This window comes from Larus michahellis, chromosome 6, assembly GCF_964199755.1.
Source record: "Larus michahellis chromosome 6, bLarMic1.1, whole genome shotgun sequence".
NCBI classification, from domain to species: Eukaryota; Metazoa; Chordata; class Aves; order Charadriiformes; family Laridae; genus Larus; species Larus michahellis.
In genome coordinates this window covers 12,481,047-12,499,346 of record NC_133901.1, presented here as the reverse complement: position 1 = coordinate 12,499,346, position 18,300 = coordinate 12,481,047, and the positions used below count along the sequence as shown (strand labels likewise).

The 18,300-nt window shown below is 45.0% G+C and overlaps 1 protein-coding gene across 1 annotated transcript in view; it reads left to right on the top strand.

Annotated features, from left to right (window-relative positions):
- The first annotated feature begins 1,737 nt into the window (after positions 1 to 1,737).
- Positions 1,738 to 18,300, top strand: part of EHHADH (enoyl-CoA hydratase and 3-hydroxyacyl CoA dehydrogenase) — a 31,154-nt gene continuing 14,591 nt past the window's right edge. Inside the window, exons 1-5 of the mRNA XM_074592365.1 lie at positions 1,738 to 1,967; positions 11,469 to 11,572; positions 12,325 to 12,497; positions 15,776 to 15,887; positions 16,191 to 16,295. Coding sequence (XP_074448466.1) covers positions 1,894 to 1,967; positions 11,469 to 11,572; positions 12,325 to 12,497; positions 15,776 to 15,887; positions 16,191 to 16,295 — 568 coding nt within the window. The 5' untranslated portion in view covers positions 1,738 to 1,893. The remainder of the gene's footprint in view (positions 1,968 to 11,468; positions 11,573 to 12,324; positions 12,498 to 15,775; positions 15,888 to 16,190; positions 16,296 to 18,300) is intronic.

The window sequence follows — 18,300 nt, the reverse complement described above, 5'->3', positions numbered from 1 at the left end:
GAGCAATTTTAGATATGCAATTTTAGCTGTATTTCTCTTCATACAGCAAGATATCTTTTCTTTTGGCAGGCCTAGGGCTAGAGAAAGCTGCCACCATGTCTTGTGGTTTCATAGTCAACAGCCGTTTTGCATCTCAGTATAAACTGCCAGGCAGTCTGCAGGGGAGAGCCCGGCTCCTTGCAGAAGAGCCTTAGAAACAGAAGTGCCAGAGACCTGTACAAGCTTTTAGTGAATTTCTCAAAAGCTTACAGAAAGAAACTTGACCATCTTGATGACATTTTTGTTAAGGTTAAGTAGGGTCTGCAGCCTGGCTCCCCTCCTATGGCTGCCTGTGCCCTAACAGAGCAGAGCTGCGTTGCCTCAGAGCAGGCTGCTATGAGAACAGCTCTGCTGCAAGTGGGAAAACCAGGAAGAAACCTCATCTTGGGGCCCATGATCATGCATTTGTCTTCCTCCATCGGTCTGGGAGTTGCATTTAAGCTCAGGCTCTTGTGCTTCATCCTTGTACAACTCAGCACAGAACAAAGACTGAAGACTTTAATTTCCTCTTAATGCACTTCCTCTCTCACTACCAAACTCTATTTATCTTTAAGGAAAAAAAAGAAAAAAAAAACCAAAACAAAAGACAAACATAAAGCTTACAACAATAAACCTTAAACATTTACTGGAGCCTTTCTGTGACTCTGTAGAGTCACTGAGCTTTCTTTTTCCGAGAACCGTTTTCTTCCATGTTTATTCTTGCTCAGAAGGGTCCTGTTTTGTCATAACTATAGCAGTTGTACTATTACAAGACAAGTAAAACAGACCCATAAATTATAAGCAGAAAGTACAACTCAGAGTGATCTTTGGTTTCATTCTGGTTAATAAAAATACAACAGATCAGTCAGCCCTCCAAGGCACAGTTTACAGCATTTTTATAAACTCCCAAAACACACTGTTTTACAAGCAAGTTGCAAAGTAATATCCCTGGGTTTGGTGTGGGGTTTTTTGCACTACTTAACAAATGACAGAAGAGCTGTAGCCACCCACCACAACAGCAGTAACAATAAAGACAGCAGTTGCAATGAGTGAAGAGTATATATTTGTATGGACCTTTCCGTACACATAAACCAAGTTCTAAAATTACCTTCTCCAGGCCGGGGAAGGAGCCACAGCCCAGTGGCTGACTTTTAAAGGCCAAGAGATACAGAAGAGAGATCGTAGAGTTACAAAAACATCTCCAGCAAAGTTAACTTTCCACAACAAGCTAATTAGGATAAACTCCTGGGATTGCAGAGCTGCAGCTGGGACAGCGCAGGGCAGCCGGACACCAGCCGATCCATCTAAAATCTCACCACTTCTTCAATGTCTGGGAATTTTCCCTCTGAAGAGCCTTTTCTCTCCCTTCAATTACATTTTAGTGCATGTTGTAATATTAGAAACTACTTTTTTTTTTTCCTACAAACTGGCATTTTTCTAATATGGATTTTATACTGCGGCAAAGCTTCCCACATCCTCACTTCATTAGCTTCCCTGTATTAATTTAAACAAATCCCGTGGGCCTCAGCCCCTGTGGGTGTTTTAAACCGGACCGACCAGCTCTTGTGACAGACGATTTCCATTTAAACACCGAGAGCACGTTGCAGATCCCGAGCCCTGCCATCCTTCCCGAACAGGGGTCGGTGACCCTGCACCGGACAGAGGGGCTGGCTGTGAAATAACCCCCGAGGAGATGGAGGGCGCAGAACTTGGGGGGAAGCGCACGTTAAACCCCGGGCAGAGGCCCCCTCTCTGGACAGGCCGGGGACGGCAGCCGGGCTGTGGGCGGCCCGCCCCGGCGGGGAGGGCCGGGCTCCGGGCGGGACACCACGGCGTCCGGCCCCTGTGCCCGGGGAAGAGCGGCGGGGGCTCGGCATGGCGCAGTACGCGAGGGGCGCCGCCGCCGTGGCTGTCATCCGGCTCCGCAACCCGCCGGTGAATGCGCTGAGGTAACGGCGGGCGCGGCCCGCTCCCCCCTGCCCGCCATTTCCTGAGGCGGCCGCCCCTCAGGGCAGCGCCGAGACGGGGCGCGGGGACTGCGGCGGGTCGGGCCGGGGCGCTGGGCCCGCCGGGGCGAGCGGGGCGGGGGATTCTCCCATTTCCTGCATTTTCGCCTCATTTTCCCCCCCTCGCCCGCGTGAGGCCCTTGCCGGTCCCAGGGCAGGCCGCCTCTGCCGGGGGACCTCAGCTAACACCTGCACCAGCCTTTGCAAAAATCATCCTGATTTTTTCCATGACTTCTGCTCTTTATTACAATTTCTAGTGGGGCTTATTTTTTTCGCAGGAGAGGCGTCAGTCTCATCAATCTGTACTTGCTCTCACCTTCCCCTGGAAGCTGTTTAAAAACTTGGCATCTTTCTCGTAACCTTGTAACCTTTAAGCATCAAGTTGATGCTTCCAGCACAAAACTGCACAGCAGCGTTAGCAGTTTGGCTGCTTCACCCCGGCGTTCGTGCAGAGCTTGCTGGTGAAAACCAGCTTTTCCCCTCAGATTTGCTACCAGTTTAGTTGCCCGCTCCGCAGCGTGTGCTCCAAGGGAGCACAGGGGTTAGGGCAAAGGGCTTGGTAGAGAGCAGAGGTGGATCAACAAGAGGAGCTGGCACCGGGATTAAACCACAGCCAGGGCTGTCTGAAGTGAAGGCGGTTCATTTGCCTTCTAAAAACGAGTAAGGAATGGACCTCTCAGATCCTGATCTTGGTCAAGAAAGGCCCCAGGTGATCTCAAACAGGAGCCAGTGAAAAACAATCAAACACCAATCTGCAGGAGCTCCTGAAATTTTAGGTTTTCATATGTTTTGAAAAGAATGTACATGCTTTTTGGCTTTATATAATTTGTTACATGGTGTGTATTTTAGTTCATTTAGTTCTGTGTACCACCTAGGCCCTTTTTAAGCAACTGTAGTTGAAGAGCTGTTCTGTAACAGTGACCACAGTGTCTATTTAGTGTATATTCACAAGCCAAAAAAATCCACTGCAGTTATGCTCGACTTCTAAACCAGAAAGTTTGTTAAAAAGAAGCTGAAAGAGACAAGCAAGAGCATGAATAGGAAATACAACCTGCTGCTCTTCTGCAGCAAGCCACATTGCTCTGCAGTAACTGGCAACATTCGCTCTTTTGTTGCAACATGTTTAAAAGTGGAGTAAGATCATATTCACACGCCCAGATAATCATCATGAGAAAACAACCTCGGAGTGACTTGATAAGATTAGGTGAACTAATGTGGGACTCCCAGAACTGCAGGGTGCAAGACATCCCGTGGACCTCCTGTGCCCAAGACCAGCCTGAGAAAACTTCCAGGCTGTGCCCACTGTAAACTTTCCAGCCTTACCATGAAAAGTACAAAATACAGAGCTAAAGATATGTACTTAAGGAAGCTTAACTCTGCCTCTTTTGAGACGTCCGGGATAAAACCCAAAGTTGCCTTCAAACAGCAACTGCACGCACCTATACAACAGTCCCTTCAGGACAGATCCCTGCCTCGACCGTCCTTTCCTCTTCACCCCCCAGTGCCCTCCCAGCAGGGTGCCCTTCTGACAAACCAAGGGTAACAGCCGGTGTGGCCGTGGTCCTGTCCCCCAGCCCCAGGAGGGAGAAGGAAGTGAGAAGGAAGAAGGAGGAATAACTCTTTAGATCCATCAAAAAGGCAGTTGCCATCGAGTGCTGTCTCTTCACTCCCCCCACACCTGCACTGTGCTGACCACACTCTTTTACCTGCTGACGGCCCCGCAGCACCAAGGCCCCTGAGAGACCCGAGTACTTACTTCACCCACGTAGGCTTATTCCTCATAACGAGCTCCATAGCACCATAACACAACCTAAGATGGGACTTTGATCTCATGTCAGGGTAATACCTGTTTTAGTAGGGATCAATAATTATCTCATATTTGGCATCAGGTATTTTTTAGCTGAGACCTGGCTATAGCTAGGAAAGGCAGAGCACACTCGGATCCTTGTGTGTTCCTTCTGCATACTGTATGGACTGGACATAGGGGAGCAGGTTTGTGATTGCTGTTGGACAAGTTTGACTACATAAGTGGTAGCAGGCAGTGAAAGTTACAGACAGGAGCCATCTCCTGCGATCCTGAAAATTTAATTTCACAGCAGGCACAGATGCTTTTTAAAAGACTGGTGAGTTTTTGCTGCTCTGCTCCAGCCTCACCTATCTCCCCCCATTATATGTGGAACTCAGTGCCATGTTCCCAGCTCCCAGGCTATCGCCCTGGCCATTAGCACTTTAGAAGCCACTGGTGGGTAGGAATTTGCTTTCTCCTGTCTGACACCATCTGCTGCTGTGCCAGTACCTCCTGGGCAGCGCTTTCCTGAGGAACGTGTGCTGACTTTTGAGTCTGGCAGCAAATTTGGCTCCCACACACAGACTCCCCTTCAAGCTAATCCTTCTCTCCATCAGCAGAGGTGGCATGTGCCAAATTTGATTTGTTTGAGTATTTTTTTTGTTCCTGGTTTGCAAGAAGTTTAGTATTCAGAGATCAGCATTTGTCAGACCATGACAGAGAGAGAATGGATTTAGATATGCAAAGAACTGGGAAGTTTTGGGGAACAGACAGACAAGACTTGCAAGAGAAAGGACCAAGCACACCTCATGAGCAGAGGCAGGCTGCTGGCATTGAAAATTAAGAAGGATGTGGAAGAGGATTTCAACATTTGAGCTGACAAGTACAGAAAATCTGCAGGGATGATAGGGTGGGACATGGGGTAAGGGAATGTACGTGTGGGATTATATAAAGTATAACAGCATAACAGTCATGATTGGAAAAGGCTCTCTGGCTGCTAGGATTGTCCTTCTGACCCCGATCAGCATAATGATCAGAAGACATTAAAGGAGATTAGAAAAGCTGCAACTTTGGATAGGTAGCAATGATGGGAGAGTGTGATTACCTGTGCTGGACTGGATCAGTGCCTCGTCGGGATGAGATGCAGAGAGAAAATTCTGGGATGCAGTAAGTGTCTGCTTCCTAAAACAACTATTCTAAATCCCCACAGAAAGGATGCCATTCTGGGTTTGGGCTTAATTTGTGTGCATGACTCCGTTCAAGCTGTATTAGCTGCTGTGTGACAGCAACTACTACACAGCTGGATCTGACACTGAGGCAAGAGAAAGCAGACCAGGTGAATCCAGCACACGAATACTCCATTTCAAGGTGGGAATTATGTAAATACCCAGCAGTTAGTTCAAACAAAAACACCGCAAGAAGCCGTCCAAAAGGCAAGAAGCCTGCAACAAGGGCGGAGGGTGGATTGCTGTTGTTTGAGTTTGGGGTTCTTGTTTTTTTAAGTTTGTTAGAAGCCGAGGTAAACTGTTCAGCCAGCAAGTGATCCTCTAAAAGCTCTACATGGCTTGATGAGAAAGCTAAGATAACTAAGGGAGAAGTTTGATTTTTTTTTATTTTTTAAGAAGTGGAAAGCTTACTCAAATGAAGGGAACAAGAAAGCCCATAAAATGTGATGGGAGAGACGTAAACTGGAAATTAAGACTAAAAAAAACATGAAGAGAGGATCAAGGCATGCTAAAAAACAACAGATAAAATTTCTTTAAATAAAAAAGTACAACTCAGGACAAGCTTACCAGATGCCAAGCTCAAAACTGGCAGTTACAGCTCAGGGAAAGGATCCTTACCTTTGATAGCTCTGTGAAACCATTGGCTTGATGTGCTGGGGCAGTCCAAGAAGCCCACAAAACGTTGGGTACCATCAGGATGTATGTTGAGAACAGAGCAGAGGGCATTGCTTTTCTGCAATAGAACACATCTTAATTGTTGTGTGTCGTTTTGGATTTTGTGTTTGCAGAAGAATTTAGGGACAATCCAGAAAGGGACAACCAAAATACTCCAAGGGACAGCGCACCATGTTAAGAAAGTGAACTGAAAAAGCTGGGGTTTATCACTTTGGAGAGGAAAAGGCTGTGGGAGAACAGGGTCAAGGTTTACAAAATCATAAATGAAGTAAATAAACTGAAGGCATAACCCTTTAGCAAATCATACAACAGTTGAACTAGGGGCATTTGATTAAACTTGTGGGAGATTGTTTTAAAAGAGATAATGCAGAGCTTTGCTGCCACAGGAGCCTGTGGAGGCAGATGGGATCAGCAGAATCAGAGAGGGATTAGGCGAATTCACAGACAGCAGGTGTATAAGGGATGCTAAAAAGAATGTGCATAGACAAACATAGCAACATCCCCAATGCAGTGATTGTGGATGTTGGGTGAAATACAAGGGGAAAGGACCAGACCTGCCTGTTTTCCATAAACAGCATTTTCTACTGTTGGATTAGACTCTCACTGCTTTAAAGGTGACTAAGTAAATTTTCAGTCCCTTCAATTACTTTTTTCTTTTTTTTTTTTATTAGAGAAGTTCACATTCACAAACCTTAGCTAAAATCTGAAATTATTAAAGTAAATGATAAAACCGTGTTACAAATCCAGCGCATCATTCCGTCAATGAGTTTAATGCAAAATAGAAACAACCTGGTGTGGTCACCTACAAGAATATTCTGTTGCCCTGGTTTGCACATGTTCTTTAACAGCACCTGTGGTGTGTTTCTAAACCATGCCATGCTGAATCATCTCGGTAGAATCACTTTTCTTGCAGTCAAAATAATACACATGGTGGAGTTGACTACATAGCATGGGATTAAGCGTTGATTTGAATGCAGAGAGTGAATTTTTGCTTTGTTACTGTTAAATGAATGACACTGTCACAGTAATGAAATACGTATGCAAATTGTGGTGACTTTTTGTTTCTTTAATGCTCTAGCTGTTTGAAGTTGTGACACTCTTGAGTATTTTTATAGTTTTACTGTCAGACATTTTACTACAATGCTTTCCTCTAAAATTACATCTTTTAGTACCACTTATAATGTGTGAGTTACAAAGCACTGCAGCCTTTGTGTTGGACTGTAACATCCTGAGGCAAACATATTGCGCCATCTTAGGAGAACAAGAAACTGCAAAAAGTCTGATGTTTCTTCCTTTTTGTCCTACAAAAAAAATCCCACTGGGAAAAAAATTGTATGGAGGGAGAAGCAGTATTTGTCTAAGTACAGGGTCAGGTTATTCGCTGGCAAAAAGAATTCTGTTGGCTTAATACAGGTCACGTAGGTATTTTGTGGCAGCCTGGATGACTAAATTTTCTTCTGGCAGGAGTTCATTGTTGTAAGTGCTAAGGGCTTGTAACTAATTTCCTACATAAAATCCTGAACCTTTCCATTTAATGCAGACAAACCTTTTATAAGGGCATTTTGCATTTGCTGATCATGTGCCTGCAACAGACACAGAAATCATAGAATCACAGAATTGTTAGGGTTGGAAGGGACCTTAAAGATCATCTAGTTCCAACCCCCCTGCCATGGGCAGGGACATCTCCCACTAGATCAGGTTGCTCAGAGCCCCGTCCAGCCTGGCCTTAAAAACTTCCAGGGATGAGGCTTCCACCACCTCTCTGGGCAACCTGTTCCAGTGTCTCACCACCCTCATGGTGAAGAACTTCTTCCTAATGTCCAGTCTGAATCGTCCCATCTCTAGTTTTAATCCATTCCCTCTAGTCCTACCATTACCCGACATCCTGAAAAGTCCCTCCCCAGCTTTCTTTTAGGCCCCCTTAAGATACTGGTAGGCCACTATAAGGTGTCCTCGGAGCCTTCTTTTCTCCAGGCTGAACAGCCCCAACTCTCTCAGTCTGTCCTCATAGGAGAGGTGCTCCAGCCCTCTGATCATCCTCGTGGCCCTTCTCTGGACACATTCCAGCACGTCCATATCTCTCTTGTAGTAGGGGCTCCAGAATTGGATGCAGTACCCCAGGTGGTGTCTCACAAGAGTGGAGTAGAGGGGCAGAATCACCTCCCTCGACCTGCTGGCCACGCTTCTCCTGATGCAGCCCAGGATATGATTGGCTTTCTGGGCTGCTAGTGCACACTGACGGCTCATGTGGAGCCTCTCGTCCACCAGCACCCCCAAGTCCTTTTCTTCAAGGGCTGCTCTCAAGCCGGTTGCTGCCCAGCCTATATCGGTGCTTGGGATTGCCCTGACCCAGATGGAGGACCTTGCACTTGGTCTCGTTGAACTTCATGAGGTTGGCATGGGCCCACCTCTCCAGCCTGTCAAGGTCCCTCTGGATGGCATCCCTTCCCTCCAGCGTGTCAGCCGCCCCACACAGCTTAGTGTCGTCGGCAAACTTGCTGAGAGTGCACTCTATGCCACTGTCCATATCACTGACAAAGATGTTAAACGAGACCGGTCCCAGTACTGATCGTTGAGGGACTCCACTTGTCACTGGCCTCCACTTGGACATGGACCCATTGACAGCCACTCTTTGGGTGCGGCCATCAAGCCAGTTCTTTATCCACTGAATTGTCAGTCCATCAAACCCATATTTTATCAGCTTGGAGACCAGGATGTTATGCTGGACAGTGTCAAAGGCTTTGCTTAGGTCCAGGTAAATGATGTCAGTTGCTTTCCCCTTGTCTATTGATGTTGTGACCTTCTCATAGAAGACGACCAGGTTTGTCAGGCACGATTTGCCCTTGGTGAAGCCGTGTTGATTGTACCCAATCACCTCATTGTTATTCTTCTGCCTCAGCAGTGCCTCCAGGAGGATCTGCTCCATAATCTTACCAGGCACGGAGGTGAGACTGACTGGCCTATAGTTCCCTGGTTCCTCCTTCTTTCCCTTTTTGAAAATGGGGATTATGTTTCCCCTTTTACAGTCAGTGGGGACCTCACCAGACTGCCATGACTTTTGGAATATAATAGAGAGCGGTTTATCAACCTCATCCGTTAGTTCCTTCAGCACCTGTGGGTGTATCCCATCAGGTCCCATGGACTTGTTCACTTTCAGGTTCATCAGATGGTTACGAACCTGATCTTCACTTGCGATGGGCAGTTCTTTCCAACCCCTGCCATTGTCGTATGTGACTCTGGGAGTGTGGCTGGAGCCCTTGCCAGTTGAAGACTGAGGAAAAGAAGTTGTTGAGAACCTCGGCCTTCTCCATATGACTTGTCACCAGCTTCCCCGTTTCCTTTCTGAGGGGGCCCACACACTCCCTAGTCTCCCCAAGTCTCTTAATGGCAAGAAACCATTAATGTACCTATAGAAATTTTTGCAGTTTCCCTTGATCTCCTTGGCTAGATTTAATTCTAACTGAGCTTTAATCAAATGCTTTGATTGCTTCTTGTCTGTTCCTGGGAAAATTGTGCCATTTTTCTATGCAATATTTTCAAATCAGGAATTTAACGTTTGTTTGGAATCCTGGCCCATATTTTTTCCCCCTCTTTGCACCACGGTTTGTAAAGTGTAATGACATTTCATCATGGTTTTCCCTTTAATCTTCCAGCCGCAAGGTGAATTTGTTATTTCTATGGCCTGGCTCTTCACTGATGCAAAAAGAGATCTCTAAGAGCAATGAGCATTGGGTGCAGCCTGTGGGTCCTCCTCAAATAGCAGCCACAGCACTTGATGTTCCAAAGGGAGCAAGATAAAAAGCAAAATTATAATATGCATTTTTCCCCACAGAATATGAAACCTTTTATTAAAATTGGAAAGGCTTTCATCTTCTGCTGCATGGAACCATATACACTGGAAGGACCTTTACCGAGTCACCTAATAGTTTTTCTTTGTCACAACCAAATTATTCTCATTTTAAGTTTCAGCTTTCACAACCATTACTAATGTCAAACTTCAGAGTTGTTTTTGATGTCTGGATGAGGCAATTGGTACGTAACTGGCTGTTCTCTCTCCAGAAATAACACTTCCCTCAGTCTCTGGTTGCCAGGTCTCAGGGCTCCCACTGATCCTTCTGCGTAGTGTGGCCTTATCCAGACAGCAGCTGATCCTGGAGACCCCCCTAGACAGGTCCCCCTCAGCCAACAGCCCTGATTAATAGACTTTGCTAACAGCTTCTCTTAATTTTGCATTTTGAAGGAGGAATGTGCAGAGGTTGGCTGGCAGGACTTCACACAGCTGGCTTGCGGGAAACTTCTTGGGCTCCCCGGGTTTTCCTTTTCAGTCTATGGATTTCCACTTCAATGCTGCAAGCTGTTGCCTTATATAAATATGCGATCACCCACCCTGGACACACCTAGAAGCATTACACATGAGCACAGGATATATTTTTCATCTACTTTATGACAAGCTTCCTTTTTAGATTAAATCCCCTCAAATATATTGAAAAACATGCACAAACTGAGTCATGCATCAGGCCTTTCTATCAGTTTTTTTTAATTCACACTCTTCCTCTCCACTGGGCGTGAACAGCGCTGTTCTCCCTTTTCGGCAGCCGCCAGGCTTACATGTGAAGCTGGGCTTACGGTTTAGAGAAGGTCTAGGAACAGAAGCTGTGTTTATAAAGGATGGGGCGAGCATGTACGATACTCCTTTGAGTATTCCTCCAGCCTCCAACTGCTTGTGGTGCAGATTTTATGTATCAGAGGCATATCTACATATATAGTATGTATACACACAGAACAGTCTCTCTCACAAGTTATGTATACACTTATATACTTAAAAGTGTGTGTCTATGAACATATTTTAGTATCTAGTTTATATATACATGGAATTTGTGTTAATATTTCTATTAATAAAGTGTTAGGTGTTAATGCTTCTATTTCTACCTACCATACTCTTTATTGTCACTGTCTTCTAAAACAGACTATACTCTCCATGTCTATACACACACATATACATAAAAATTAGCTTCTGAGCTTCAAATGCAAAGTGGGCGTACGGTCAGGTCAGATTTTTTAAATATCCAATTTGTAAAAATATTATTTATACTTTTACTGTTCCATTTTGAAGTTCATTAATTTTTTGCTGGCCATATTTACTGCTTGTATCAGTGGAAATACGTTCACATGACACAAAAGACAGCATTCTATATAGTGTTCACTTTGACAGGATCCCACACAAGTTTAAGTCTGGACTTATATACAGATCTTTGCAAGGTGAAAGCATTATAATCGTCAGCACAGCACCAACTCTGTGTCAGGTGTTTAAAAGATAGCTTTTTACCCCTGGAGCTCCTTTCCCTTTTAAAACGTTCTTAGATTGTCAGTGGTTTAGTATTAATTAGCTTTAAATTATGCTAAACGGTTTTCCTGACTATCTGAATGTTTAATTCATAAAGACATTTTCAGAAGAACCTTTCCCTGTGCTGCTTGCTTTGGAAACAGCAATGTCATAGCCAGGAGATGACTCTCTGGGAAGTGAATGAGAGGTCAGCCGTCATAAGTTTGTTGGATTTTGGCATTTGCCCTTAAAGTAAGAGGGAACCTAATGAAAGGATTCACCCGGAGAGGCTGTGTCAGAAGACAGGCTAGGGGAGAGACCTGCTTGGACATACTGCTTGTTTTCACTGGGACTCTTGATGTTTGTAACACAGACCTCTTGGAAGGATAATGTAGTAGTTGATTGTTACTTACTGACTCTCCAATTTATTTCAGTTTGACAGTTCTCCAGGCATTAGAGGATGGACTGAAGAGAGCAGATGCAGATCCTTCAGTGAAAGCTGTTATGATTTGTGGCGAAAATGGGAAATTCAGTGCAGGTAAGATATTTTTTCATCAAACACAGACTGAGAAAAAGACGAAACACTCTCCACACACCATGTCTGAAGATTCTCTGCCTCATAGCACTGCTGACAGAAGTCTGATTTTGCTGGGAATGGCCACAAGACAGTGGGCTTTTTCTATTCTGCTGTGACACAGTTGACATGGGGCACATGACAATCTGGACTGTCCAGACCAGAAATAAGCTGGTGTGTTTGTGCTGAAATGAGGTACAGCTGCTCATCTCCCTGATGCCTCCTTACTCTCTAGAGCTTTGTTTGTGTAAAATCTCTGGACCATCAACTGGTCCAGTGTATGGAACGTACTTGAGGTGGGGCAGTGGTGAATAACAGATATTCTCCAGTTGGAGAAATCTGGGAAGCTAGGGAATTTCTGTGGAGCTCTGCATTGCTTGTTAGTAGTAACTTGCACTTAAATATTCCAACTTTTTTTTTTTATTATTACACCAAAGATGTCTCCAAATTTCTGTAGTAACTGCATGATCATTACCATTACTATGTATTTTTGTACTTGGCCTTCCCCTGAGCTCTCTGAACAGGCTCAAGGAGCCAGGGTTTCTTGAAGGTGGTCCCAAAAGTGGTTGATTGCCGTTAACCACTCTCCTGCCAGCAGCATGCTCTGCAAGGACTTGTTCAACTGTGAGCAGCTGTGTTCAATGGCACAGAGGGGAGGATCATTCCAGTCACTGTCTTGCCCACTAATTCCTCTTAATCTCTTTGTGCTAACTCAGGAGCTGACATTAGAGGATTTTCTTCGCCAAAGAAACGTGGTACTGCATTGGGCCCCATCATCTCTCTTATAGAAAGGAGCGAGAAGCCTGTGGTGGCTGCCATTGAAGGTGTTGCCTTGGGAGGAGGCCTGGAGGTGGCACTTGGCTGTCACTATCGGATTGCACATGTGAAGGTAACACGTGCTGCAAACTAGAGGGGCTGGGGAAGGCGTTGGGAGCAATGTACATGTGGCCATGGGCAGGGTGGCCATGGGAGGCTGCTCCTGAAGAGCAGTCGGACAGCATGCCTTTCCTAGGATCACCTACCCAGAAGAGGGGGGCTTTATAGCTACACGATACAAGTCTGTGTGCTCAGACATTCTTCACCTACAACACCACCCTTGACATGCTTTCATAAGTCTTACTAAATAACTAATTTCAAGTCATTTCTAAGTAAAAAAATGATTTGTATCTAGTAGAATAAGATGAGCACATAGAAACTTCAGTAACCAAGTGTTAATTTGCCCTAGGTCTCAGTAGTCATTATCTATATTCTGATGTAGATAGCTGTATCTTATTGGCTTATGCAGCATGACTCTCCCAATTTTATTCCGCCCCCCACCCCAGCCCCCCCAGCCCTGTGAATTTTGCATTTCTTTCTGCTAGTGGTCTACTTTCAATAGGTAGTTGAAACTCAGCTAGCATGGAACATATATGGTTTGATTCCCCATGAGCTGTGGGTCCTCAAGGAACACTCTGACCAAAAGACAGCTTTAAGAGTTTTTTAAGGAGTGTCAAGGACAACAAAAAAGGTTTCTATAAATATATTAGCAATAAGAAGAGGACTAAGGATTATCTCTGTCCTCTAGTAGATAGGGCCGGCAACATAGTGACCAAGGATGAGGAAAAGGCTGAGGTACTTAATGAAGTCTTTGCCTCAGTCTTCAGCAGTAGGACCAGTTGTTCCCTGAGCACCCAGACCCCTGAACTAGAAGACAGGGATGGAGAGCAGAATGAAGCCCCCGTAATCCAAAGGGAAATGGTGAGGGACCTGCTTCAGCACCTGGAGGTGCACAATCTATGGGGCCGGATGGGATCCACCCAAGGGTATTGAAAGAGCTGGCGGAGGTGCTCGCCAGGCCACTTGGTATCATTTATGAGCAGTCCTGGACAACCGGGGAGGTCCCAGCTGACTGGAGGTTAGCAAATGTGACACCCATCCACAAGAAGGGCCAGAAGGAGGATCCGGGGAACTACAGGCCAGTCAGTCTGACCTCGGTGCCTGGGAAGGTCATGGAACAGATCCTCCTCAGTGCCATTACATGGCACATGCAGGAGAACAGGGTGATCAGGCCCAGTCAGCATGGGTTTGTGAAGGGCAGGTCATGCCTATCAAACCTAATATCCTTCTATGATAAGGTGACCCACTTAGTGGATGAGGGAAAAGCTGTGGATGTTATCTACTTGGATTTTTGCAAAGCTTTTGACACTGTTTCCCACAGCATTCTCCTGGAGAAACTGGCTGCTCATGGCCTGGACAGGTGTACTCTTCGCTGGGTAAAAAACTGGCTGGATGGCCGTGCCCAGAGAGTGGTGGTAGATGGAGTTAAATCCAGTTGGTGTCCAGTCACAAGTGGTGTCCCCCAGGGCTCGGTGCTGGGGCCGGTTCTCTTTAATATCTTTATCAATGATCTGGATGAAGGGATCGAATGCACCCTCAGTAAGTTCGCAGATGACACTAAACTGGGCGGGCATGTTGATCTGCTTGAGGGTAGGTTGGCTCTGCAGAGGGATCTGGACAGGCTGGACCGATGGGCTGAGGTCAGTGGTATGAGGTTCAACAAGGCCAAGGGCTGGGTCCTGCACTTGGGTCACAACAACCCCATGCAGCGCTACAGGATTGGGGCAGAGTGGCTCAAAAGCAGCCCGACAGAAAAGGACTTGGGAGTGTTGGTTGATAGCCAGCTGAATATGAGCCAGCAGTGTGCCCAGGTGGCCAAGAAGGCCAACAGCATCCTAGCCTGTATGAGGAATAGTGTGGTGAGCCGGACTAGGGAAGTGATCATCCCCCTGTACTCGGCACTGGTGAGGCCCCACCTCGAGTACTGCGTTCAGTTTTGGGCCCCTCACTACAAGAGGGACATTGAGGTGTTAGAGCGTGTCCAGAGAAGGGCTCCAAAGCTGGTGAGGGGTCTGGAGGACAAACCTTATGAAGAACGACTGAGGGAGCTGGGGTTGTTTAGCCTGGAGAAGAGGAGGCTGAGGGGAGACCTTATCACCCTCTACAACTACCTGAAAGGAGGTTGTAGAGAGATGGGGGCTGACCTCTTCTCCCTGGTAACAAGTGATAGGACGAGAGGAAACGGGTTCAAGTTACATCAGGGGAGGTTTAGATTAGATATTAGGAGACATTTTTTCACTGAAAGGGTTATTAAACATTGGAATAGGCTGCCCAGGGAGGTGGTGGATTCACCATCCCTGGAGGTGTTTAAAAAAAGGGTAGATGGGGCACTTAGGGACATGGTTTAGAAGTGGCTCTTGTCAGGGTAGGCTAAAGGTTGGACTCGATGATCTTAAAGGTCCCTTCCAACCTCAACAATTCTATGATTCTATTCTATGATTCTATCCATCCCCTTTCTTTAATCCCCTCCTTCAAGATTCAGGAATGCTGAACTACCCTTTAGCAGTACCTGGTCTTCTTATAGACACTCTCCACTGATAGGGCCATCCACTCACTTTTGCAGTGTGAATCACTGTTTCTCCATAACAGTGTGGGTTGCTGTAACAGCATAAAGAGGATTTCTATCTACAGCATCCTATATGTTAGCTAAGGTTGATGCCGTAAGTAGTGGTCTTAAATTTCTTAAGAGCTCAATGTGAAATGTGCAAACTATTTTATTTTTTTTTAAAAAAAACAAGGCAACAAAATCTAGGTAGATTTTTAAGAGAAGACAAGACCCCCCCTTCCTGCTGCCCCTGGCTTCTCTGTCATAACCCTACTAAACATCAAGTGCACCAAGAGCCGTTTGAAGGAAAATTAGGGAAGAGTTCAGTACCAATTTTCCTTTACTAAACTTCCAAGAATTAGAGTAGGGAGGTAAAAGTTAAGTCACAGAGTGCCATCCAGCATTTGGTAACGCCTGCTTGAAAGAATTAGTTTACACATGTGTCAACCTGGGGGATGCTGGTGGTCCCACCACTCTCCTCCAGTGCTGTGCTAGCACACTTACATCCACTGAAAGTGACACTGTTCCTGTGCCTTTGTACACAAGTTCTTGAAATGGCTGAGTGGGCTTTTGTCTTAAATGTCTTATGTGGCAAAAAGCAAGGATGAAGTTTCTACGTGGAAGCCTGGAGGCTTCTTAGATGAGCAATGTGTGAATCAGGTCTGCTTGTCTTTCCTCTATTCTGCTCAGTTTGTAGCTATCACTCTTTTTAATCAGATTTGTTGTTGAATTTGACTTCATTTTAGGCACGGATGGGTTTACCAGAGGTCACCATTGGGTTACTTCCAGGTGCTGAAGGCACTCAACGACTGCCCAGACTGATTGGGGTACCAGCTGCTCTTGATATAATCACTACAGGTAAAGTGCCTTGGCCTTCCTCTGTATATAAGAATATGGCATTCAGTCATACCACCAGCTTGGTCTAAGAAACATGAATTTCTTCTACCTATGTAGCTGCTTGGGTTGAAATTCAGCTTGTTTCCACTAATAATGGGCTAAGAAAGGGACGTACGCGCTTCTGAGGCATGTATTTTATATACCTGATAGCGAGCACATCTCATATTTGAAGCCAGCTACACACAAGTCATTTAATCAGATAGAGAAGAATGAAATTGCCCATCATGCCCCACTGTAGTCATCTCACTTCTCTTTTTATCACAGGAAGACACATTCCAGCGACTGAAGCACTGAAACTGGGCTTGGTTGATGAAGTTGTGGAAGAAAACACAATTGAGGCAGCAATTCGCTTGGCAAACAAAGTGATTGGTGAGGAAAGAATTGTAGCAACGCCAAGAAATAATTGGTGATGTTTCAGGGCTGCAGAGCCAGAACAAAGCCCACCAGTTTATTCCAATTTATATGCTCCATTCGTTGAGTTTTGGCATCCATATAAGATAGAATTAATTACAGAATTTGTTTTGTGTCTGAAACAAAAAATTCAGATGCTGGAGAGCTGCAGAAATTCAAGTGCGGATTTGGTGAACAGATACGTATCAAGTCCTCCTGCTTCTTACTTATATATCCAAACTCACACGCTCCTCTGGGCTGCTGCACTCCACTGATTTTGGGGAGTATGTGCTCTTTCCGTATATAGTTTTGGATCACAGCTGGTATTGCACGTATTCTGGTTGCACCATCAATAACGGCTATTCAAAAATAACTTTCTCCCTTGAGTGGAGGGGCTGGCACATCCTCAGCCCAACTTATGATCCACGAATCTGTAAGCGACTATGTCCCTAATCCTTTAGCTGCTATGTAAGAAAATGGCCTGTGGAGATGGGAGGGATGTGGAAAGAAATAACAGCGCTCCTCACTACAAACAAGGCCTTTTCTTCTCTGTAGGAGCACTTCTGTGCTAGAAGTTGAAGCAGCCTAAGCTTTGTCCTAGATGACAGCACACCATATTTTTCAGATCGTTCAATGAATGGGCTATTCTTAAAAATCAGTGTCTTGTGTACTTCCCCACAACTTGGGATTTACCAGATAAGTGCAAAAGGGTATACTTCAGCTAGGTTTTCTGTAAGAGATGCCCTTCCTTCTCACTGTATTCATCCTGTAGTATTTTTAGTCTTCATTTTTGGTGCAAAATTGATGACACAAGCAGTCCTCTTTTCTCTTTCCCTATAGGTAAATATAATTCTTTAGAAAGAGATAAGTGAGGTACTTCAGGATTCCTTCTAAGAAAAACGAAGATACTTTGGTTCACTGATTTTTTTTCCTGTTTTGAATGAGAACTTTGTTTCTTCATCTGTTGGGAACGCAGTGAAACATTACTACTCTTCTAGGCAAATTAACCCAACAAACAGTATTCCTTTTGATGTACCCTCTGGGCTTCTGAATGATGCCCTGCATACGTTCTATACCAGAACTGATGGCAGCAGCAGTGTATCACAAAATGAGTAATAGATATATTGCTGGAACTGGCAAACCATCAAGTATTCTGGATTTCAACAAATACTATGTGAAATTTAGATATTTGTATGCCTGTTTCTTCTGTGACAGACATTGTGCAGTGGTTGACAGTTGTGAAAACCAGCTTAACCTTAGAGGATAGCTTCAGGAATGAATCATTGAGCACACTATTCCTCAGTGTAATTTGCTTTCTGGAACTTGCCCTCTACTGCTGCTGACAAATTCTTCTTCTGTAGCTTCATCTTCATTGGAAATTGTCACTACCAAGAAATTTTTTTTTTTTTTTTTTTGAGAATTGTATAAGCATACAAGGATCCTAGCTGGACGTCCAGCAGGTAACCTGCCCCAGTCTTACTCATTATTGGTGGTATATTTTCTATCTGTTTGTTGCTGGTTTGAGTTACCCCGGTAAAAGTGAGTAATGTCATTGAAAGTGTTCACATCACACTATATACCAACTCCAACAGGACTTTAAAAATGCTTTCAGACTCTTTCCAACAGCTTTACTGACATTTACAGTATGTGCTTTAACAGTAAAAATACTGGAAAGTCAGCTAATATTTATTTCTTTCCTGCTTGGAAAATTTCTGATTAGACCTTGCAGAAGACCATGAAAATTTTGATGCACTATTTAGCCTCAGGTTACCTGATAATTTGAAAGAATGGTGTACCCAGAGTCCATATGTTCCTTTTGAGATATTCCTGGCTTTGGCCTTTGCCTAAAGTTAATATAATTCTTCTGCCATACAAAGGCAAACCAGTGATTTTATTTCTCTACATCAAGCACTAACTCAGAGCTGCAGAAGATGACAGTTGTGCATAGCTGGTCTGGTTTTTGTTCACGTTGAGTTCTGTTTTC